At 45.8% G+C, this 25,045-nt stretch overlaps 5 protein-coding genes across 5 annotated transcripts; 3 read left to right on the top strand and 2 right to left on the bottom strand.

Moving 5' to 3' along the window:
• Positions 1–2,886: 2,886 nt before the first annotated feature.
• PMZ80_001030 (uncharacterized protein) lies at positions 2,887–5,399 on the top strand (the record flags this gene model as incomplete). Its single annotated transcript, XM_064869479.1, has 3 exons — positions 2,887–2,896; positions 2,952–4,207; positions 4,254–5,399. 3 exons carry the CDS (start codon positions 2,887–2,889, stop codon positions 5,397–5,399), a joined length of 2,412 nt encoding a protein of 803 aa, XP_064734976.1.
• A 5,233-nt stretch (positions 5,400–10,632) lies between these two features.
• Positions 10,633–12,180, bottom strand: PMZ80_001029 (uncharacterized protein; the record flags this gene model as incomplete). The annotated part of the gene is made up of 1 exon (XM_064869478.1): positions 10,633–12,180. One exon carries the CDS (start codon positions 12,178–12,180, stop codon positions 10,633–10,635), a length of 1,548 nt encoding a protein of 515 aa, XP_064734975.1.
• A 629-nt stretch (positions 12,181–12,809) lies between these two features.
• On the top strand, positions 12,810–14,267 carry PMZ80_001028 (uncharacterized protein; the record flags this gene model as incomplete). Its single annotated transcript, XM_064869477.1, has 1 exon — positions 12,810–14,267. One exon carries the CDS (start codon positions 12,810–12,812, stop codon positions 14,265–14,267), a length of 1,458 nt encoding a protein of 485 aa, XP_064734974.1.
• An 827-nt stretch (positions 14,268–15,094) lies between these two features.
• PMZ80_001027 (uncharacterized protein) lies at positions 15,095–15,973 on the top strand (the record flags this gene model as incomplete). Its single annotated transcript, XM_064869476.1, has 4 exons — positions 15,095–15,147; positions 15,199–15,325; positions 15,377–15,432; positions 15,490–15,973. The coding sequence occupies 4 exons, from the start codon at positions 15,095–15,097 to the stop codon at positions 15,971–15,973; spliced, it is 720 nt and encodes a 239-aa protein (XP_064734973.1).
• A 6,632-nt stretch (positions 15,974–22,605) lies between these two features.
• Positions 22,606–24,216, bottom strand: PMZ80_001026 (uncharacterized protein; the record flags this gene model as incomplete). Its single annotated transcript, XM_064869475.1, has 1 exon — positions 22,606–24,216. The coding sequence occupies one exon, from the start codon at positions 24,214–24,216 to the stop codon at positions 22,606–22,608; it is 1,611 nt and encodes a 536-aa protein (XP_064734972.1).
• Between the last annotated feature and the right edge of the window lie 829 nt (positions 24,217–25,045).

Here is a 25,045-nt window from a genome sequence, read left to right as displayed (position 1 = left end):
CATTATTTAGTCCTCGAGTTGCACGACAGGCTCTCTTTTTCGTGCCTAGGGATCGCGCCAATGGTTGCGCAAGTGTAGTCTTGACATGATAGCCGCCGGGCAGGCCAAAGATATTGTGCAAAAACCACCCAGTGCTCTGCCACGAAGCACGGAATCTGGGGTAGAAGAAAGCCGCGAGCTGTCGATATATGGCAGCACTCTGCAGCAGCGCATGCAGCGTTCTGGCTGACGCCCATCATGCCTGCGCTCAATCTTGTGTAGACTGAACTAGTCAGGGCTGTGGCAGACCTGCCTACCTATCACCTTGCATGCCATGTACTGTATCAACACCTCCCTGCATGCTCATGGTCGGTTCCGGTTGATGGTTGGTGCAGTCTTGCGCAACGAAGTTTCCATATACCGCGGGGATGCAGCCAGCCTCACCAAGTGAAAAGCTCGTGCAGTATCGTGCAGATTACTCTTTTTGGCCGCGTGTTCAGCAGGGTGGCCAAGGGTGGTGAGCTGGGTGCTTCAGCATATGCTGCATCCCCAACGCTCTCAAAGCTAAAAGAGCTGCTGTGGAGCAACATGCATCGAACTGCGGCATCCACGCGCAGGAGGGGTGGCAGGGAGTAAACTGCTGTGCAGTAGCCTGTGACTAACTTACAACTACAGTAGCAGCACTCGAGTACTCAGACTCGCAAGTACTCGTAGTCGTCAGCGAGCGCCATCAAATGATAGGCGCAACAATATTTCGGTCCTTGTGTCTTGGGACGCTTGGCCTTCGACAAATGCCTTGCCTCTTACGCGATGCCATTGTAGATTCTTGCACCAAAGAGGTACTACTTACGCAGTAGTGTGCTAGCAATCCAGATACCTCATGCATCACGAAGACTGCTTTGGTACGGGCCCTCTAGGGCTGCGTATTCAGCCAGCCAATAATCAAGAATTCACGTCTCCCCACAGGACAAATCCGGCTGACGGCTGGGTAAAACGGTGGCTGAACTTGATCGTCGAAAGTCAAAAGAGAAAGTGGAATGGAGTGCCTTCCAAGGTGCCTTGCTACTTGGTACCATTTCGGTGATGCTCGCAACATTGTTTGCATAACAAGAGACGCTAAATTGCCATCATCTACTTTGTACTTTGAGGTCGAAGCCGGTTTGCCGGTGGTGAAGGTTCTGCTTTTCGTGGTTTCGCGTGCCAACAAGCTGTCCAAGAATCGACAAGAATTATTCTGCTTTCGGCAGCAGATAAGGTGAAGATGTAAGCCTGATCGTGGATATTCGCTGTCAAGTTATCTTGCACCGGTTGCGTGTCATTACTGTTTCTAGCGAGGCCAACAGTAACCACCTGCATGCCGAACAACGAAGAGCCACATGCCGCGCAGTCGTAGTAGCGCTACTCTGGGCCAGAGAACTATATGGGCCACCTGGCTGCAGGACGCCTACCTCGTTCATTATTATTGCACGGCGGCGACCGTTTTCGTTAAAGGCTGAACGACGCTTAGAGGTTGGCGTCGCTACGTATGGGAGCAGAGGGGTACAGAACAGGCTTATCTTTATATTCAGCCTAACAGACCGATAGCAAGACAACTCGCTTAATCGCGAGTCGACTGACCTCAGCACGTATCACGTCCCATCCACAGAGTCGTCCCGAAGTGATGCGAATGCGCGGTGACACCGCGCTTTAGTTACCGAAGAGGCGTCTTGCTGGATAGCTGTATTGATGTCGCGACTCTCGGCGAAAACCAGACGAAGAAACATGTCCTCTTCAGTGCCAGCTACAGCAAAACAGAACCTGCCCGATTGAAGAAAAGCCTTCAGGTTTCTACGAACGACACGCATCATGGCTTGTAGCTCTTTCAAGATTTTCAAATGCGAGGCCTGGGAGGAATACAAGTTCCTCATGAGAGAAACTTCTATTCGGCTGGGGCCTTAACTTTACGCCAAACACGATTGGGTTCTCGGGCTAAGCTTGACTTCTAAAAATGATGCTCCAAGGATCATTTAGGTCATGACAGGCCAGGCCCTAGTCAACGGCTTGGGTCATCCTGGCAGATCGCTGCAAGCCGTTTGTAATTGCCTGTATTGCTCTGACGAGATCGGCACTAAGATTCACTGCAATAATGCTGACCGGATTCATCAACCTTCCTGCGTGCGCTGGTACCCAGCGTTCACCAGTAGAGTAGTGTACTCTACCTTCGCTCGCTGAACCTCTTACCAGACCTTCATCGCAGAGTCGAATCACGCTCGCTTTCTTCCACGCAGCAATGGTCTCGTGCTGTTGACGATTACAACATACAATATGATGAGCCTCGAACCTATCGTACTATTCGCCATCTCGAATCCATTACCACAGACCGTCTGACGACCTCTCAATTCCTTGCTTCAAAAGCTTCAACCGAGGCTGTTTTCAAAACCTGTCCGAATACTGTCCGAACAACTGTACAATATAGACCTTGATCACCAACAAGAGGGAACCATGGATTCTCCTACAGAACGCATGCCCATAGCGTGCGTACATTGCGCGAAGGCGAAGGCAAAATGTGACAAGAAGGTAAGCGCTTTGTACATGATGAGGAGATATGGTGCAACAGCTGGTTGTAGAAGCGGCTAGGACTCCCTGGGCTGGTGTGAGGCAGCAATCCCACCCTGTTTCACACCGGTCGATGAAAATGAGGCAACCAGGCAACGGCTGACCATAGCGCTGCAGGTTCCGTGCTCTCGCTGCGTGAGCAAGCAGATCGTCTGCTTAAGTCGCGCAACCAGAAGATCGTCTCATAACCCAAGTCGACGCGGCAACCTACCTCGAGCCCATTCAGAGCGAACCTTGCACACCTCTGCCGCTTTTCACGTGTCTCAACTTTCTCAATTTCCGGCCCCTCCAGCACCACAGGACATGCCTCTCATGTCTCCACGTACGTTAAGCGCTAGCTGGACCAGAAGGACCACGATTGCTGACCTCACACATAGATCATGTCACTCCTCATGGAAGCCATCATCGGCACAGCGTTTCCGACATAACACACCAGATACCCATAGCTCCGGCGACGTTCGGACCTGAGTTAGATCCTCATCTTCTTCGGAATGGCTACCCACAAACACCTCCTGATGTGACCATGCCTATGACACCAATGGTTCCGCAGATGTCTCAAATGGGTCATTTCATCCCTATGGGCGGCACGCATTACGATCCGGAAGGCGACAACAGATTCTTGACTATGGGTAATACTCATAACGGCCTATTGGAGTTCAACGACAACATGCTGACAGAGTTCATGAGCTCGCCCAGTATGCTGCAAGATCCAAATGAAATGCTATTAATGAACGCAAATGGCGTCTTACAAGCAGCCAATCAAATGGGCATCCTCACCAATGGAGCTGCGAGATTCAGCCCTCGGGTAGATCTGGAGACTCCTCCTCACCACGTGGGCCACAGAATGCGCTCTGGACCGTCTCCGTCGTCATCGTCCACTGTCAGCGGCCTGCAGGAACCCGATGCAGTGCTTGCATTACATCCGCTTTGGCCATTTTTCCAGTGTCAACGTGTAGAAAAGTCAACGTCAATCCAGCCTAAAACCGCCGGTATTTATCTGGAAGGGCTCGCTCAAACACTGCGGAATCAGGTGACATGGCAAGCATGGACAGCACAACTAGACGAGCGTCAGCTCGATATCTCATTCGAGCGAAAAATCTCGACAGAACCAATTGTGGGCTGGTCTCGAGAAAAGCTGCTCGCAATCACGCAAGGGTTTCTGCACAAAGCTCTCGACATCCACAAAGTCAGCCAGGCAAGCAGAGATGAGAGTCCCGCAAGCCCTGAGTCAACGCATGACACCTTCCTCATGTTACCGCCGCCAGAAGTTATGCAGTTTTTCTTACGCAGTTACGTCGTGCGTTACGAGCCATACTATTGCTCAATACCCGGCGGTCGCCTAGACCCCAACTCTTTGATGCATTCCTCTAATAGCAGAGCAGCGAGCCTGCTGATCTTGCTGATGGTAGCATCTGGTGCATCGGCGACACCTACACCAGAAGGTCGTTACGTGGCTAGCGGTTTGACGGAAGCGTGCCGAATCTCCTTGTTTGACATAGTGGAGAAAGATGTTGGTCAGGCTCGAGAAGTGCTTGTACTTCGGTCGGCTCTGCTCCTCGTCTGTCTTGCAGCGTGGTCTGGAGACAAGTGGCACATGGATATGGCCATGGGGCAACGAGGCCTGTATCTTGCCGTAAGTCTTTTGTGTTTCTATTGAGTCCCAACTAACCGTCTTTTAGATGCTAGCACATGCCGGCTTGCTGGACGTTTCCGAGTCGCGTATCGACATCAATGAATGTAAGCTTGATCCCGAGATAGCGTGGGGCGACTGGAAGGAGCACGAAGGCCGTCATAGACTAGCACACTCGTGGGTGATTGTCGATCAGGAGATCTCTCTGTTCTCCGACACTACACCTCAGCTGTCTGTAGTAGACCTCCATGTTCCGATGCCGGATTCAGATGATCTCTGGCATTCAGCATCCTCGCTTGAATGGCTTGCCTTATTCGAGAAGACCCATGGCTCGACGTATCGCAGTCCAGCGTCGGTGCGAGATCTGTTCACCAAATTCGTGGACGGCGACCTCGCTGGCAGAGAGCTGTCTCCAACTCAACTGCGTCTTCTGTTGCATCCACTGCAGGCTCAGGTTTGCCAATTACGACAATTCATCGCTTGTCTGCCCGACGGCGGATCTCACGCTAGAGGGTCAAGAGCCGTGTCGAAAGCAGCCACAAAACTAAGGTTAGAAGAAATATCCATGCTTTTGCAGCAGTGGTATGCTATTAGCAAACAGAGCTTTTCTGGAAACCAGGGCACTTGTTGGACGACTTGTGCGAATTTGATCATGTATCATCTGATCTCCCTCAACACCATCACAAGCTTCAAGTGCATCGAACAATTCTCTCGGAGGGAAGTCAACCTTGGCCACACGAGGCACAGCACCTGGCTGCAAAACAAGTGCGTCGACCAACCAGAAGAGGCACTCTTTCACTGCGGGCAGATACTTCGCCTCGTCAGGTCCATGCCGAAGCCGGTCCGACCACCGTGGTGGGCTGGTGCCATCTACCGAGTTGCCATGGTCGGCTGGGCGACGAGCATGTCGAAGGGTGGGAATCCTTTCCAGACCAATGCGCAGAGCAGCGATCGTTCTGGACAATTCGCGATCGACAATCTCACGCCCGAGCATGACCTAATCAGCCGCTTCGTGAAGCACCAAGAAGGCGAACCAATGCTCACCAACGCCGATGGCACTCTGTGTCCAGTCCACATTCCGTCGAACGTGCTAAGCACGTGTGCCGACGTCCTCGAGGAGGACTCCTCTATGCGCCTGGCTGATGGGATCAAGCGCAAACTGCGCATATTCATTGAGAGCTGGCGAGAAGCTTGAACGTGTGTTGGGCTTTCGAGCATCGGCAGCATTCTGCCGATGATGTGACTTTTGCTCAGAGCAGTGAGCGACTTTCTTTCAGAGCGTCACGCTTGCGCCATTGTACTTATTTCCTTTTTGACGACTTCATGATGGACGACTTCCAGACGACAAAATGCATTGGGTGGCGTCGAAGGTGTGTCTGTTCGAGATACAACGGGTAACAAAGGGCGCAATCATCTGTTTCGCGACAGCGAGGAGAGGCGCCGTCACTGTAGGAATTCGCTGTCTGCCCACGACCGTTGGCGATGGCTCCGGTACATCCCAGGATACTATATCAGAATACTATAATTCAATTTCAGTAACCTATGTGAACGGTACAATAACCTACCTTCCTTCCGACTGCGCTTTTGGTTGTTGTTGGGACTGGATGCTGACAGGGTATGAACCTTCACAACAGGTGCCACCGCATGATACGCAGGACACGATTGCGACACGTTGTGCGACTGGTGAACGCTCGGTGCGAACGCCTCTTGCATGTAACAGGTGTTCATAATAACGGTCGCCTCAAGCACCACATTCAGCAGCAGCGTAATGGCTCTGGGCTCCTCACTTCAAGAAATAGAAACGGGATATTTGAGAGATAGACCTCCCTTTCCGTCTGCCTAAAAGAAGCAGATCGCATTGCTGGAGCACCATTTCGGTACATTCAGACTTGATGTTGGGGACGGCGTCGGCATCGGACATTAATACTCCGTCATACTACTCTATATCGAACTAACATAGCGGCTATGTTAAAGGAGGCGGGTAACCCAACGTCGATATTCCGTGCCAGGCGTGCGTCGGCCGTGAAAGTGAGCGATGGATGTCCGCCATCACCTGCAAACAAGCATTGCTAACCATCTAACGATAATTGCCGCGCTGTTTTGTTCTAAATCGAGCTGGGAGCACATTTCATGGGGGGTGGGAAGCGAAGGTTCGACCGTCATTTCCACGAGCAGGGACAAGTTTTGGTCGGAGGGGACTAGCCACAAAGGAAGTTGAATGCGCGCAATAACCAAAGGAGACACTCCAGGCTCGTCCGTTGGCACGGTCTACTACTGGTCTCCAATGTATAAGAGAACTGGAGGCTGTGAAGGCGTCGGGACTGATGCCCCGGCAGTAAGGCGTCAGCCCGATCGGTATCACGTGTATATCTCGAACCAGAACCCTGGTCAATCTGGAGCTTAGCGTACGGACTCATGCTCACTAAGATCGGACCTTTCTCATGTAGCAAGAAGTCCTTGCAGTAAGTGTAATAGTGGTATTGAAAATTACTACTGCAAACCTTGATCTGAGACATTGCTGCATCTGCAGCTATACGGCTTGATAGAGCACAAATTCTCTTGGTTGGGGGCAATTGCCCATCCAGCCGCCACTCGTTCAACACAAAGGTATGCTCGTATGCCGACTGCAGACGTGCTCATCAGTCAGTTCTTGAGGCGTGCGACTCGCCGCGGGTCGCAGGCACGACTTGAAGCCTGCCCCGTGTAACCTCTACTCGTCACGAAAGGATGTTGCTCTTTTCAGCATGGCGTGCCTGCCGACTGTTGACGACATTTTTCGCTTGTCAGCCAAACTTGAACCGCCATCAATAATGTACTGGTCACTTCTGCCTTTCAGGTGCCACATGTGGGTTTTGTAACGACGAGCAACAAGTTGACTGGCATCAAGGTCAGCACCACTTGGCTCGCCCCTCATCGCTCCGAGCGTTGCTTGACACATCTCGGCTGAGTCTTGGCAGCATGTCGTGCAGCAACAACAGGATGAAGACGGGAACATCCATTCTTCAGAGTGTTAACATTGCTGCCAGCACATTGTAGAGCGCCTATCTCGTCTCTAGTTGAATCGTCCTCTTAGTCGACATACGACACGCTCAGTGCTCCCCAACGCGTTGAAGAGGCCTTGAATATCACGTGTTCTGCCGCGTTGTGCCAATGTCAAAACGCTTGCAAGCAGTATGCAGTCGTGTCGGTCCGCGCCGCGATCCTTCCTCCTCAATCAAGTCTGCTGGTGGTTTGAGTATGGACCTAAATTGGTCTCAGCTGCAATAATCGATCTCCCATTATTCCGTCGGACTTGCTCCTGTGTTCTGTCTCATGGGCCTTGGTGTCACTAGCAGCCCGGTGCCGATAGACACATCATTCGCCTTTCAGGACCGGTGAGGTGGGTGCGTCTATGCGCTTGTTTATCAGCGTCTCCTTCTCAGTCCCAGAGCAGTGAACGCATTATTGTCAGTTGTTTGACAGCGACGATCGGAAGCGTGCAGAGATACATCGCTTTACCTTACAACTCGAGGAAACAGCTTGTTCGCCATCGGCTAGTGCTACGAACGCCATCAGTACTTGGTCAACACGTATCTTACCTATGCTGTGATCTCCGTTGGTCGGCACATTGAGAAGCCTTATGCCACAAAGATCATGAACACAACCCAATACCGTCAGCTGTGCTGCCTTCGCACCAACGATCATGTTGCGCTCTGCATGGGGGTGTTCGTTCACGCGTCGAGGACTACCCAAAATCCCGGACCTCAACTGCACTTATTGGCAACCTAGTTGACTCGTCGGCGCCTAGGCTCATGCTTCGTAGCCTACAGTGGCTGCTTAGACAAGCAGGTAGGTCTGAATTGGCAACCGCCAGGGGCATAAGCACTCTCCTTGCCTCCTCCCCAAGTGATCAGCGTCCCACAGATGGAACGACAGAGAGCGCCTTTTATACTAACCTCAATACGACAGATGGGCAAACCTTGGGAGTATGTGCGGCATGGCAGTCCTTTGAGTTTGTGTAACAGCATCTCCTCCTCACAGTTACCGCTACTGTAAGCATCATCCATTCGTGGCAGATGGAAGGTACGTCCAAACATCGGGGGTTTCAAGGACAAAGTTCAGATTGCGCGTGCTTTCCGCAAAAAGTACCTTGTGTCATCGCGCCTGGCATCGGCACAGACGCACACCACTGCTTCCCATGATTGACGAGCGTTCGCATAAGGCAGGTTTGTAACAATAACGCCTCCCTCTAACACAAACAAACGATTTCATTACAGCTACGGACATTGGGAAGCCGCCAGGCAATAGCATGAGCCAGAGAGGCACCTTTGGCGCTTGCTGTCGGTATGTCGGCATCTATCTACGCCGATCCGCCGATGTCTCGCAAAAGCGGGAGGAGCTTCTAAGCCCAAGTTGGTCAGAGATCTGCGTCTTTAGTGCAGAATAAATGTTGACTTCATGCGAGACTGCGAACCACTCGAATCCTAATTCACCTCGACACTCGCAGCAAGATGCAAGAAGTGCAATCCAGACCGTAATCTGAGCTGTTGGACAAGCTGTTGGACACGCAAGAACATCCGCAAAGGCGTCGGCGGTTGTTCCTGATCTCGAGCAATACCCAAAACAAGCATTTGTACCTGCAGATGTATTGTGATTGTAAAGCCCGGTACAGTCAAGCATCTAGAGATCTGAGATTTGCAAGGATAGACAATCTCCGAAAGGTCAGTAGCCGCGGTGCATACGGCGAGATACGACTCCAGCAGGGGCCGTGGTGCCATTAGCCGCGTAGCGTCTTGTCTTTGGAAGCTTCCGACACAATTTGAGTCAAAGCATTCCCACCGCTCGCTTAAGTTTGCCGGGGCCACGGACATTGACCACAGCATTGGGATGCTACGGAGTATCGAGCGGACACACCAGATGACACCCACGGGTCTACACTCCCTAGCCATCAAGACTGACGATCTGGTGCAGTCTCTGGCTAGCCTGTCATTGCTATGCTAAGTGAAAGGCTCGCTACCTGGCACGCTTGGTTCACTCGAATCGCAGCCCTGAGTCATGCTTATGACACACACACGAAAAATAAACCACAATGAGAGCTCGATGGTGTGTACTGTTGTGCTTATCTGACGGAAGGGCCCTAAGTGAGACCTCACGACTTGCCACGGAGCTTTACAGCAACTATGTGGGCCTATCAATGCTTCGGACACACTACCAAGTTGCAGCGTTTTGGCAGTCACGGGGCGCGGGGGTCCAGTGAAAACGTCTCTCTTCTGGGACGATATATGCTTCCATGCTGACCACTCGTCTTTACGGATAGTATTCATCAGCAGCAAGAACCCCGCATAGCGATCTGTCTGTCATGTGCATGCGATGGCGCCCGTCGCTGACACACGACCCATTGATAGTGTTTGATCATATATGCATTCGATGACAGTGATAGACAAATAAGTTCTCCAGTGCCCCTCTGAACGATGGCTTCGGAGCCGGTCGTGAACGTGGATCGTGCTTGAGTGGAGGTCGTAATTGGTGCCTGCTCTTCCTAAGCAAACAAGTATCCCACCTTGCCTGCGACGGGCAGATACTCGACGAGTCTTGCAGGATTCTCCTCCAACGACTCACAATTCACACCACGCTGTATGGGACGAATGATGCTCTGCGGCTCTTGCGCGCAGTAGAGTCATACGGCGCTCTGAAGCCGACCTTCGACGTCAATTGAAGGCAGTGCCCTTCCAGGCCTGACTTCGCGACACTTGTCTGTCCTCGAGCAGATTCTGACATGGTGCAGCGTGTACTCGCTAGGCCCCTTCAAGCTCTCACTACGTTGGACGAGTCGATGCTAATGGAGCCGATGCCCCCTCTATCGGTTTCAAAACAATTAAGCAACATATGAAAAGGTCCTCAGAGACAGAGTTTTGATGCACATGCTGGCCACGTTACTACTGATGCATCCACCTATCGCCATGCAAGTTCTCCTCAGCGGATTTCTCTTCGGATCAGACGACGAGAAAGACTTGGTGCGGACGATGGTAATGGCCTTCTGGCATTTAGGTTACCTCACATCATTGAATTAGGGTCTTCGTCGTACAGGTTCGACGGAATACTGGCCAGTCGTTAGCAGAGGTGATATAGGACGTCCTTAGCGAAAGCGCCACCCCAAAAGCCAACCCGTAACCATCTACCTGAGGGACTAGTCGTACGCGACGCACCAGACAACACTTCTGTAGGATCAGATGAACAGCCACGACCTTGCTTTCAGAACATGTCTGGTTGAGAGATTGGTCCGACATAGTTGCTGCACGCATGAACATACAATCGGTCCATCGATAGATTCTGGCGAATTGTCGGAGCATGCACAATACACCATGAAGTCATGATCCACGTCGACGTATGAGCCACGACAATGGCAGGCACCGCCGCAGCTCGTTTCGTTCATGCACATTCTCAGAAGACTACGTGCGACTGCTACTTCCTATCTGCTCCGGGAAACTTGTGAAATTCCCACTTTTACCAGCTTGCCGACCATGCTCAACTTGCTCACCGTTGTCAACGTCAGTGACGGCGTACGTGCCAGCAGCATGATTCGATGGCCTTTGACCTTGATATGTCTCTCCTTGTGAGTCCTGCTCAAGCAACACAGCTTCACCATTATTTGGCAGACCATGACCCACGCGCAACCTTGCCCTCTCTTGGTCAACCCATCGACGCCAGGGTCGGTAGCAGAGGACACTGATTATGCCGACGACGACAAAGCTGCCGCAAATAGCACCACCAATTACATCATAATATTCCCCAGCCATCTCCACTCCGTGCCAAAACTGACTCTTCTCGGCAGTCTCCTCGGAAACAGCAACGTTCAAAAGCAATGACAGTAACTGAATGACCCCAATGATCAGAGCGACAACCACGGTCAATGCTGTGAGCACAATCGAGTAGTACAAGAATGTCAACGGCGACCGAACACGAGGGGTCACTTGGACTTGTGGCTCAGACGTCCGATTCTCTTCGTCCTCTGCCTCCACCTCCCTAACGGCTAGATCATCCTGTTTGTCGTCTGCCTTGACATCAGTGGCACTCATCGGTGCGAGGTACAAGCTCGACATCAGAGCACCATCAATCGTGTCAACCAGACACATGCCAACCGTAAAGAGCACAGGGAAGACCAGGATGAGCCACATACTCGTGCCTTTAGCGCCCTGAATGCTTGAGATACCTAGCAGCGCAACCTCGGAGCTGGTGTCGAAGCCCAGTCCAAATAGCACACCCAGAGGGTACATTTTCCACGGCCGATCAATGAGCTTGAACATCTTCTTGAGCACCCTGAACAGCACCCCACCACCCTCAATCTTCCATGCTTCGTTTGCTTCGTCCTCAGGTTGCAGTCGGATGACCTTCTGCAGCTGTGCAATCAGTTTGTACAGTATATAGGCGTTCATCAGGCCTAATGCTATCAAGAATGCAGCAGACACAGAGGTGCCGATGATCCCGCCCACATTGCTGAAGCTGTCAAAGCGGCTGGAAACGCCAGCTGCGGTGGCAGCAACCACAATACTGGTCAACACTACGATTGTGCTGTGTCCCAAGCTGAAGAACGTGCCCACAGTTACTGGTCGCTGGCCAGTGGCGATCAGTCTCCGTGTCATCAGGTCGATGGCTGAGATGTGATCAGCATCTAGAGCATGCCGGAGACCGAGCGAATATGCAAGCGCCCCGGTCGAGAGTAAATGCGTGTACTTGCTAGCAAGTACGAGACCACAAATTGCCCACACTGCGAGGTTGATCGCTACTAGTAGCAGGATGATGAGGATGGCCGGGAGCGGCAAAGCTCGAATGTAAGGTATTCGGTTGTGTATCCTCTTGAATCGCGCTAAGGTTCGTGCTTTGAACGTCTTCCATTTGTTGACCGAATCTCGCTGCGATCTTGTCGATGAGGGTGGCCGTGGAGGGTCATCGGCCTCTACGGTCATATGCAGCGGCTCCCTCGACGTGGTTGAAGCCATCACTGTGATCCCAGGCTACAAAGTGCTCGTAAAGTCCTTCCCTGATTCTCCGACGAGCTGGAAGACCTTCAATCTGAGCCTTATTTTCACTCTAATCACAATGACCGAGCCCAAGCAGACGGCCAAAAATCTAAATAGCCTTTGAATTATTGCTTTTACGGTAGCAATGTTCAAGCTAGGACATCCCCTCCCCCGCACGCCTTCGTTAGACAAAGTTATCGATAAGGCACTACAAGGAGATCTCTCGGTGTCGAAGCTCACCCCGAAATGCTTCCGAGCACGGGTTCTCAACTATGTCCACTATATCCTAGCTTCCTAGTAGAGCTGGCAATGCCGGCCATCTTCGTTTATCATGCTACATCACATTTAAATCCCATTCCCTGTGTCTACGCTGCTTCGTTTGAGCATGGTTGAAATGGTCGAGATTTACAATTTTCGTGCTAGGTAGGACAGGCGCTCTGGGCTGGATGATCAGCTTGCTGGACAGACTTGGCAGTCAAAGGGGCTCGGTGCTTTCGGTTTGCCGGGTCACTACTCCGTATCCTGTTATTCCAGACATCAAGATGACATCCGTTGTCGATGCTTCACCTCACAGGCTGCAGCTTCCGTGAAGACGCTCCATAAAGGTCATGACGAAAGACAGGCGGAAAGCTCAGGTTCCTCGCAAGAACGAATTGAGGCTTTTGCCCAAGTGCAAAAGCTCTCTAGCCTCAGATTCCGGCGGAACCCTCCATACTCAGGATGGGGTTTTGACTTCACGCCAGCGTCCTTCGTTGTCCATTGCCCTGCCACGTGGCTCGCAACTCAAGACGTTTCAACGAAGTCGTACCGACCACAATTCGGACCTTTCCAACCATGATGCGAGCGCCGGACGAGATGCCCTTGAATTTGTCAAGTATAGCCTTGAGCCATTCTCGGACAGACTTGACCCATTTGCACAGCTGCCAGTCGTCCTCGACAGATTCCAAGAACACTTGGTCAGCTTCTATCTCCTGTACTATCCGAAGGTCACATACGGCTTGAGTGCGCAGTTAAAGCCGCACCCCGTCGCGACAAATTTCAGCATCGCCGTCAACAACCCACCAAATTTTCAGATTGCGTTGGCACGGTCGGCGCTGTATCGGATATCACTTCAGAAATACGCCAATGAGTCCGAGAAGCATGATTTGGAGGTTGCTGTTCTGACCCACAAGGTCGAAGCAATTCGGATGGTGAAAGAAAAGTCGTTAGAACCTGATGCGACATGCGACAAGGAGAAACTGATCGCATCGATCATCAGCCTTGGAACGCTAGACAACAGGACCGGTGCAAAGGACACTGCGTCAATGCATTTCATGGCCGTGCGGAGGCTCTTACGATCTATTGGCGGTCCTCTAGGAATCAAATCAGCTTTGCTCTCGAGGGTTATGGTTCATTTCGAATGCATATATGGGAGCGTAAGCGGAAGTTATATCTGGGACCGGAGCGACACGAGTCGTCTGCTAGCTGATACCAATCGCTTTTTTGCCAGTGTGTGGGACTTGTGGAAATCACTAGGAAGCAGAAACAGCATAACCAGTACCACGGATGCCACTAAAAGCACCGCCGGCAAGACCTCCATTCCTTCAAAGCCGGGCATCTCTGTCGAGGCGTTCACCTTACGGCCAAGTTCCAGCCTCCACGAAGCTCTGTCTCGCCCCGTTAAGTCCGACAGTCCGGAGATAACGCCACAGGACAAGATGAAGCTCACTTTCCAGCTGACCTGCCTCCTCACATACAGCCACATAATCCTCGACCACGCCACTGACCCCGATCAGTTAGAGGCGTATCTCTTAAACATCAACGGGATCATCGACGACGCTCAGCTCACTGATCAACCATGCAACAACCACATGTGGCTGCTACAAGTCCACGACCAGTCATCCACGCACGATGGCCGGATCTGGCGCGCCGCGGGCCTTGTATGGCTGCTCAGGCACGTTCCATACAACGTGCAGAAAGACATACGCGACTGGTTGCTTGCATTCTGTACGGGACAGAGCAGTACCGGAAGGAGTGTCAAGAAGCTGGATACGTTCTATTTTAGCTACGCTGCACAAACGACATGATGTCGGCCTCACAAAGCCCAAGGTAGCTCTACAATCCGCTCTGCCTACGAAATGACGGGGTCTTAGCGGCGAATGCAGCTCGAGCCGACCTTGTTCCAGAGCAGATCTTTCTTTCGCAGAGGTGCACACACGCAATGCTGATTTCGTGCATACGCCACTCAACAAGGAACCGTTTGGTACCTCCTATTAGCTGGTTGCGAAACACGTCAGGGAAATACCCATGTTTGCCCTGGGCATGAGGAAAGCGGGTTCGTGCAATTGACGCTTCGAGTGCCCGCTTGCTCTTCAAACTTGCTCTTGTCAGTTAGGTTTGCTGTCTGTCAGAAACGTTTTCTCCTGGTTACTACCTCAGCCTCAGGAAGGTGGTTGAACGCGTGCATTCACTCAGCTCTCGGTGCCTTGTCGGTCCTAAGACAAAACGCGACAAGACCTTATGCCGCCGCATACCAGAGCCGACATCCTCTTTCTGTCAATACGTTCGCATTGACGAACTCGAAATTATCACAAGCGATGGTCCCGCCGATGGAGCCCTGTCGTCCTCCTTTGAATAGCACCCACAGCCTGCGATCAGTGTCAGCCCAAGGTTGATATATGGCTTTCACCCAAGCCAGCTATCGGTATCAGTAGAACACAGTGACAGTATTGATTTCCTCTGAATCTTGCGCTAGCGCTGGGAAGTAAGGCATTGCTAGGTATCTGTTGCATTTCGCAGACCAGTCATATTGGCAGTCATTACTTTCTAAAGCTAGATCCCACCGGCGCTCCTCCAGGTATCTACTATATGATCAGTATACCGCGTTCTGGGAATCTTCAGATCCGCAACCAAGATGGCTTCCTCAGAGATTCAGTCGGATGTCTATGAGTTCTCCAATGTCTTCGAGTAAGGCGCTTCCTTACAAATGACCTCTAGCAATGACTGATGACGTCGCAGCTTCCTCAACACTACCAACTTCTCAGACTTTGAAGTAGTCTGCGGCGACTTCACGTTTAAGGTGCACCGCATCATAATCTGTCAGAGGTGCAAATACTTCAAGAATCTCAACGGTGTCAACTGGATGGTACGTGACAAATCCTACGAACCATTGATGCCTCAATTGATATCTTGATAGGAGACCAAAGATGCCAAAGCAACTTTTACAGATGAAGAACCTGCGATTATCGCTAGGTAAGCACAATTGTGTGCGCTCATTCAGTCGACACGTGGAAGTAACCTAAACTCTAGACTCCTTATCTTCCTATATCGCGGCACCTACCCCGAGCAAGACATCGCACGCAGCGGCATCAAACAGTTCGAAACAATCGATGATCCATATAGATTCCCAGGCAAACTCGAGCTCCTACACGCAAAGATGTACGCTCTTGCCTCGATGCTCGATCTTAGAGAGCTCTTCGATGCCGCCAGAATTCCATTCAAGCGCACGTACCAGCACGATGCATATATTATTCGTGACGAGTGGGCCGACCTGGTCCAGTACGTCTACACAAGCACCAGCGACTCTACCGCTGACAGCCACCTACGTCGCATAATGCTCAAGGGCATGCAGCTTGCAATTTGCTATGACACAACACGAGTCCGACCAGATAACCTACGAAGAGCGATTCATGCTGCACCAGACTTCGGCTTCGACATCGCCATGACATGCATCGGAGGAGAGAGCTACACATGTAACAACTGTGGACGCGACCAGAAGCTCTTATTCGACTAATGCCCGCACGACGATGGAGATGCCGAGACATGCAGAGTGAAAGGGTGCGCTGATGTTCAAATGCAGCAGATCGAGTGTGAACACTGCAATGTGAGCTCTGGATATCAGGTCTACTGACGGCGGCGAATAAGCGACTAAGGAGGGCACAGCGAGACAGTATGGACAAAGGCAATGCCTGCATCTCGCAACCTGGCACGGAAACGCGAAGTAATCACAACCCGATGAAGAAGGCACCGTCGCTTGAGGAAAGGCGCTGCCTACAACGAAGCCTATTGGATAAGGAAGGCATCACTAAGAGGAGTGAGGAAGGCACGAGCAACAGTTTATGGAATGTACAAGCAGGATAGGTGGAGGGGTCACCACTAAGAGGGATGAAGAGAACATGACCAAATGAAGTGAAGAAGAGACGACCAAGAACGTCCACTCGGATCGGTACGACAACCTCCATTCGCCGTAGAGTGATCTCAGGGATTCATGCTCGAAGGCAAGTACGGATTAGACTTCCGGACCTTGCATGGTTGAACGATTAGCAGTATTATCGGCCCAATGCAGCCCTCACACCCATTGACCATGCCTCCGTCACTTGCAAACCCAGTCCATTGTTTCGATCGTAATGCTCACCCGCCGGCCCGGCTGTTCTGAGCCATATTTGGAGGCTGCAATCTATCATTTAGGCGATCCAGCAGTTTTGACGGTAACTTCCTGCTCAAAATAGGCAATGTGCCGATGGCTAAAAGAACACGGTAGAGTTTCAGAATCGTCAGCGGATTCGGCAGAAGACCTTACCAAGTCGGGAACGCACAAAACGTAGAGGGGATAAAGATGCTGTAGGAGTTCTCTTTGATCGCGGCTGTCTTGTAGTGCACCACTTTTTATTCTCACAGCATCGAAGCACCTACTTTGTGCACGGCCAAAAGCAGTCTCGACCTGATTTCTACTAGGCTATCATAAAATACCTATAGTACGTAAAACGGACTAAGAGCGCCTGCGAAGAGAGATTAAATTTAGTTAATTAAAGTAAGTAAAGTAGTTAAAGTAAGACTTAGAATACTTTTAATTAAAGTAAGTATTTATTATAGGATTAAGCTTAGCTACTTAAGTATTTACTAAGTTATTAGTTTATATTATTCTTAAGCTATAGTATTCATTTAATTATTTAGTATTAATCTAGATATTTAGTATTAATTAAAGTGTTAATTAAAGTGTTAATTAAAGTGTTAATTAAAGTATTAATTATTTATTATAGTATTTATTTATTAAGTTATTTACCAATTTTAAGTACTTTTATATTAGATTAAGAACTTATTTATTAGTTTAAGTATTAACTAAAGTATTAATTTACTTATTTATTTATTTAGTTATATACTTATTATTACGTATTACTAAGATATTCTACTTAGACTAGCTCTATCGATCGAAAAGAAGCTAGAAGCTTAGTACTTAATTTATAGTGCGAATCGTATAGAGGAAATAGTCTTATTTTTCTTTCCTTCTTTCTAAGCGTTAAATCGTTATTAATCCTGCGAAGTAGGAATCTAAAGGTAAATTATATTAAGAAAGCCGTACTTCTGATTGGTCGGTGTATATAATTAGTTATATATAATTCTAAGTTATATAACCCTGCGATACCTTAAACCTCTCTATATTATAACTTTCGGTTTCCTTTACTAGCTGCGCTATAATAACGAATCGTCTCTACGTAACGACGATTAGTTCTTTAAAACCGCTAAATCGTATTCTTTATTATAAAGATTATTCGAAGTCGTAAGACCTCTTTATTATTAACGAAGGCGTAGAGGAATCGAGCTACGAAAGAGCTTAGATGTTAGAGGTACTCCTTGAAACTAACTATATGAGGATAGTTAGAGCCTTAGAGGGGTCTTAGGTAGTTGGGTTAACTATTATAAGGTTATTAGGTATAGGTACGTAGTTAGGGCTCCTATTAGGAAGGATATAGTGAAGGCGTATAGGAGTGGAGTATACGGAGCTGGGAGTATAATCACTAGGTGGGTGTAAGTATGTAATATAAGTTAACTACGGAGAGTCTATCTAAGAGAGTGGCTATACTTAAGCTGGTATATATCCTTTACGTACTCTATACGCTCTATAGACTCTATTATAGAGTAGATAGATCCAATAAAGCCACCCTACTTAGGGCTAAGCCTAATACGGTAATCACTCGGTCTCTCTTCTCCTAATTAGTTTATAAGTTGTACTAGCCGTTCGGTGGCCGTGTTTACATGTTTTACCTGGTTGTGATCAGGCTGGCGTGTAACATTAGATATCTTAAAATTCAGGTATCTATCTCTCTCTTCCTCTCTTACCTTCGCTTTTACCTTCGCTTTTTCTCTATCGCTTACCTTTAATACTTAATATACTTACTTAATTAATATATATAACTATATAACTATATAATTAATTAGTAAATTAATACTTTCTTTAATAAATTAATAAATAAAAGAATATAGCTAAGCTAGTACTTTAAATAATACTTTAACTATTAAACTAAGAATTAAATAGATATTTAAGTAATAAAGTTAGTACTTTAGTATATACTTTAGCTATTAAAATTAAAAACTAAATAGATATCTAGACTATTAAATTAGTATATAAACTAATAAATAAGTTAGTATATAAACTAATAAGAAAGTTAATAAGAAAGTTAATAAGAAAGTTAATAAGAAAGTTAATAAGAAAGTTAATAAGAAAGTTAATAAGAAAGTTAATAAGAAAGTTAATAAGAAAGCTAATAAGAAAGCTAATATATTAGTATATATAAATTAAAATATAAATTAGTTTATAAATTAGTTTATAAATTAGTTTATAGATTAGTTTATAGACTAAAATATAAGCTAATATCTAAACTAATACTTAAATTAATACTTAAATTAATACTTAAGCTAATACCTAAACTAATACTTAGTTAGTATATAGTTAATACTTAAATTAATACTTAGAACAATTAGTACTTAACTTAATAATTAAAAAACTAATTTAATACTTTACTAAATACTTTAAATAATTAGTTATATAGTAACTATAATAATTAAAAGAATACTCTACTAAATACTTTAGCTATTAAGCTATTTAATAATAAATAAACTTATTAAAGCTATAAGAGAAAATAAAGTTTAATATAAGTAAAGTACTAAATATTAAAGTACTTAAGTATAAGTATAAAGTCTTTAAGTCTTACTTTAACTATTTAAACTACTATATTTAACTAAATTAAGTTTCTCTTCGCAGGCGCTCTTAGTCCGTTTTACGTACTATAGGTATTGTAGAATATAGCTAGAATAATTATTAACTAATAGCTTTATTAAACTACCTCGTTAGCCTAGTTTTAATAATTTTTTAACGCTTACTAGTATTATTATAATTATCGATAATAGGGGCTACGTATAGTTAATTAAAGCTAGCTATAATTAAATTAATCTCACTAAGCCTAGTATTATTATTAATAAGTAGTTAAGATATAGGTATTCTTTCTATTTAATAACTAGTAAATTAGAGTTAACTATTTACTTACTATTCTTTATAATATACTTAAGAAAAACGAATATACTACTATTACTTAATCTTTAGTAAGGGTACGTATACTATATCTAATAACTAGAAGTTAAACTTTAGCGCCTTAGAGTAAGGAGAGTAACGCCTCTTCTTAATTATAGATTAACGCGGTAATAGCTAGTATTAAGAAAGAGAATAAGCTAATAGATTTATTTTTAAAAAGAGATTTTAATAATAACGAATAACTAAAATTATTAACGACTTTATAATATTAATTCTTATATAAATTACATAAGTAATAAGATATAGAAGTCGCTATAGTCTTATAAGTAATTAAATTCTAAAAATTATTTAAGAATATAACTTAAGAGAAGCTTAACGCTAAGCTTTAAAAAGAAAAGATTATTACTTAATATAAATATATCGTTACTAGACTTTAGTATTTAAAGTTAAATAAATTTAATATAAAAAGTTAGTAATTAGTTAACTAGAATAATACTAAAACGCTTCTTATATACGAATTATATATAAAATAAAAAAGAGATATATCTTAAGAATTCTTTAGAAACCTTAAATACCTAAAACTAGTATTACTAAAACGTTTTAATAATTTTAATTATAAGTAAGTTAAGGACTTTATTTATAGAGTAAAGCTATACTTTAAAGCGCTTAGTATTAATCTTTAAGGTATTAATAATACTATATTAAAGATATAATTATAATATATTACTATAGCTACTACCTAGCTAAATAATAAGGCTTAGAAGTTATTTTAACGCTTTATAGTCGCTACTACTATAATAAAGAAAAGGAAGCTAGCCTTTTTAACTTAAATATTATTTATTTTATTTATATAAGGATTAGTTTAAGATTTAAATATTTAGATTTTTAAAGCTATTAAAAGAATACTAATAGTATATTAAAATAAAGACTAAGCGACTTATTAGTTCCTTTTATAGCTTAAGATTATAGAGGTAAAGGTTAAAGTAGTAACTCTACTTAATAATAAACTATATACTTAGTAATTTCTTTAAGAATTATAATTAAAGTTACGTAATACTATTATAGTAAAACCTAAGATGTTTATAAGACTAGGGACTTAGTATTAACGACTATAGTTTATTAAGAAGTATAGCTTACTACTTAAGCTAATAGTAAGAAAGATAAGAAGAAGAAGAAAAAGAAAAAGAAGAATAACTATAATTAAGATAGATCCTTCTTCTCTTTTTATAAGAAGAAGAGATTTACTAAGTAAGGTAACTCTTTCTATACGAATTATATAGATAAATTAAATTAAGGTAACTATATTTTTTAGAAGAGAGAAGACTATAAGAAAATATACTTAGAAAAAAGTACTAAGTTTAAGAAAAAGAAGTTAATATAGTATTATAACTATAAATAAATAAGCTATAAAGCCTATAAATATAAGGTCTTAAGCTTAAAAAAATAGATACTAGTACTATAAATATAGTAATAATACTAGTAAGTAAGACTATTATTATAAGTACTAAATAAGAGTACCTTATAATAAATATTAAGATTACTATTATAAGCGAGAAGTATAAGCTTTAAGCTTCAGTTAACTTTAAAATAAAAAATAATTTTATTATATAAACTACTATTATTAAACTAAGCCTAAAGAAGAGTTCTCTTAATATATTTAATAAGGTAATTAATAAGTATATAATTACTTTATATAAATATTACTAATGAAAGGTATATACTATTAACTATAATAGCTAATAGTTAAAGATATTATATAATTTAATTACTATTAATATTAAGGGATTTAATCTAATTCTTAGTATAAACTAGCTATAAAAGATTAATTTAGATATTAGCTTTTATAATAGTATATAGTTCTTATATTCTATATATAAATTATATAAGCGTAAAAAGATATATTACTAAGAACGTTTAACTATACCTAGTAAAGAAGTTACTCTAATAAAGAATATAACTGTAATTTATTAAGTTAAAGCTAAGTACTTTCTTTAAGATAAGAAAGAGGTATACGTTATATAGTATAAGCTTAGCCCTAATTAAAAAAGAGATAAGATATTTCTATACGCGAATCACGTAAGAATCGTTTATATTAATCTTTAAGAGTCAGTTATAAAGAAAATAAAATACCTTCGTTATACTAAGAATATAATAATATTATATAGAATTCTAGAGTATAAGACTTATCTCTTAATACTAAGATAAAGTATATTATTAACTTATAGCTTAAAATAATAACGCCTTATAGCCTAATTTATTCGTTAAGTAGTAAGGAACTTAAGGTATTATAATAATACCTAAATAACTCTCTAGCTAAAAGCTAAATCTAGAAGAGTAAATCGTTAACGAGTACCCTTATTTTATTTATATTAAAAAAGAACGAGTTACTATACTTATATATTAATTATTAAAAATTAAATAAGATTATAATTAAGAATTAATACTTATTATCTTTAATCTTAAAGATTCTAAAGGAGCGCGTTTTCCCAAGGTTCCATAGTAATAGTAGAGAGTGTCTCTAACGCGATCAGTATCAACAATGTGAAGCTCGCACCAAAACGATACTGGTGCTTCTTAGTGGTGTGCCTGTTGTGCGGCTTGTACAAAGTTTCCTTGATCTGCCCGGAGTAGTCGGTTCTCATCACGTTATCACGAAATCTCAATGGTTGATTTGTTGTCCCTGTCATATCCACACGAGGTCAATGTCACACTGGGTGACTGACCCCTGTCAAGCACGCTCACAAGGGTATGCAATACAACTCGCCCCCTCAACTGGTCTCCAGATCCTGCACGACTTGGCAGCAAAGTTGCTAGCTTATGAGGGATGGTGGAAGTATCAGCGTTGTCAGGTCACATTCACTGCCAGTTTATCATTGGACGAGTTCGAAATTTGTGTACACGATGGATTTGTTTGAGGCAAACAGGGACCAACCATCATTGCCGCAGAAGAGCTTGTCGTCGTCCAGGAAAATGCACGACGAAGTCATGGAGTGATCGTGTTATACGCAATGTGCAAAAGGGCCTCACTATCTAGCAAACTACTGATCGGTACACATCCTGAAACCAATGCCATATCTGATGTATCCCGCGGAAGCGACGAAACGCCTCGTTTGACACAATCACAGCCAGCGATCCGTCTTGCTTCGCAACCACGGTCCGAAGAAGAAGATCGGAACGGCAAGAACGAACAAGGCACCAGAGATACCAGCCAAACACCCATAGGTAACAAGAGGACCTTCCGTCAGTGTCCAATTCACCATAACATCCAGGATGCCGAACGTGACCAGGCAGCGACAAGCATTCAAGAACACCATGGTCTCACCACTTCGAAGGATATAGGCATCCACAGCATAACTCACAACGACCAACGATATCATCGCCATGCCAGCCGAGTTGATGCCCCACGCCAATGCACCCGCAACCCAATGCAGTCGTCGTTGCATCACCGCTCCATACATCGCGAGTCCGACAGGTACCAGTATCGCCGGGACAATCAGCATGATCAACCGTTCTTCCGGTTTGTGAGGTTGGTTGGCCGCCAAGCGTCGTTTCTCGATCTTGTCGTTGACCTTGTCTGTGATGTAGCCACCTGCGAGACCGCCGATCATGATACCAATAAGAGATGATAGACTGAAAAGCCCTTGACTTCCTGGTGAAAAGAGATAAGGTGGACCGGCGAACAGGAAGGGAATATTGACACCTATTGCGACCCACGCACCGGCAACAGCAGCCCACAATAGTCCGGACCAAAGGATGTTTGGGGCAATCACGAAGATCGCGGGTCGAATGAGATTGCCGAAATAGTTGCTATTGTAGTCGACCTGAGGATGTTTGAAGTACCAGAGGTTTGACATTAGGCTGAACGGCTGAACGTCAGATATGTATTGCGATTCTTGGTGCGTCGAAGTCCGGACGTCTTTGTGCTTGTGTTGCCTCTGGATATCACCTGCCGTCACACCGACCACGATGTGACGCTGGTATGTGGTCTCAGGAAGCGTCAGGATCATGGCGATAGCATTAATGACGGCAATTATTAGACTGAGCCAGTATCCCCAGCGCCATCCAACGCCTTGTGTGATGTACCCAACGAGAATTTGGCCAATGGTGGGGCTGATATAAATGCAGGCTGTGAACACACCCAAGACTGTGCCGAGATCATGCTCATACCAAAGATCGCCGATGATTGCTGGTCCGTAGGACTCCGAGGCACCTAAAGCGAAGCCTCCCAGGACGCGAGCTGCGAGAAGAGAATCATAAGACGTTGCGCAGCCACCCCAAACGATACAGGGGATGAGCATGCATGCGTTTAGGATGACGGTGTGTCGTTTTCCGATCTTCAGCATGAGTGGCACCCAGATAATGTTGCTGAGCCCTTGAGCCATGATCGGGTATGAGAAGAGACTGCTGATTTGGGCGAGGTCAACGTGGAATTGCATGGCGACAGGTACCGAGGTTGGGACCATGCCACCACCGTAGAAGTTACAGATGAAGATGTTGAGGCAGACATGAAATGTGCATAGAATCTTGAGAGAAGGTTTCCACGTCTCCGAGGTCAGCACATGCCGAGATGAATCCTTCTTGGGACTTACCAGAGGATCAGCAGTGGCTACGTGCTGTGGTGTGATAATGGCGTCCTCAACATGTTGATTGTTTGTCGGTGTCTCGTTGCCCATAGGCGTCACTGTCGAGTGACCCTTCCCCCCGAAGGTAGAGTCGTTGGAAAAGCTCATGCTGCGCAGAGAAGGGCAAATCTTGTGTGATCAACAGGCAAGAGCGAGAGTGCCGAGGACGGAGAGGGTGGTTGTCACTTCAAGTACATTGAGTAGAGTGTTCGAGACCCTAGTCCTGGCCAACAACACAAGGCCCAGCCCCAGGCTTGGGCTTGAGGACATAGCTTTTCATGGTCGCAAACACACTGCCTGGAGGGCTGGGATACGCCTCATGGAGCATGCGCTTTCTGTTGCAAGCGTCGGCAAATGGCAAATCTTGTGGGGGATGGACTCCGGGGCTGACCCACGAGTGTGGGCCGCTAGTCGAGACCAGCGCGAGATGGCAATGTGGGGTGATAGCTTGGGAGCCGGTATCTTTTCAGCAGCATTCAGTGGCGCGCTGAAACTAAGTAGGCAAGGCAGCAGTTCAGTATTTGTCTTTGGTTCGGCATACAGAAAGGCAGTTGCATGTCAAGCAAGGCTATCTGGTCGTGTCATACTGCTGTCTCAACGTATATGTAATCTTGGCACAAGCAGGAACAGCGCTGTGTCGTTAAAGCTATGACAAGTACTTCACTGCTCAGTTCACTTCCAACCATCATCTGCGCTGAGGAACTTTCACGGTTTTCATGGCGAAGACACAATGAAAGTAGCTGCCCTCGAAAACCTCACTCATGCTGCTCCTTTCCCTAAGACCACTGGTTTAGCTCTGTCAAGCAAGGGACCTCCTTCGATATGCCGTGCATCTGTCAACAGGGACTGTAGACGCTCTGCAAGACATGCCTCGGTCCGCTAGGCAAGATGTCGGGACCATTTGCAGAAGGACCAAAGCATGAAGCTCATCGAGACG

This window comes from Knufia obscura (assembly GCF_036327395.1).
Source record: "Knufia obscura strain CCFEE 5817 isolate CBS 148926 chromosome Unknown scaffold_1, whole genome shotgun sequence".
Lineage (NCBI taxonomy): Eukaryota > Fungi > Ascomycota > Eurotiomycetes > Chaetothyriales > Trichomeriaceae > Knufia > Knufia obscura.
The sequence above is the reverse complement of the archived record's forward strand: the minus strand, read 5'-3'. Positions and strand labels throughout refer to the sequence as shown.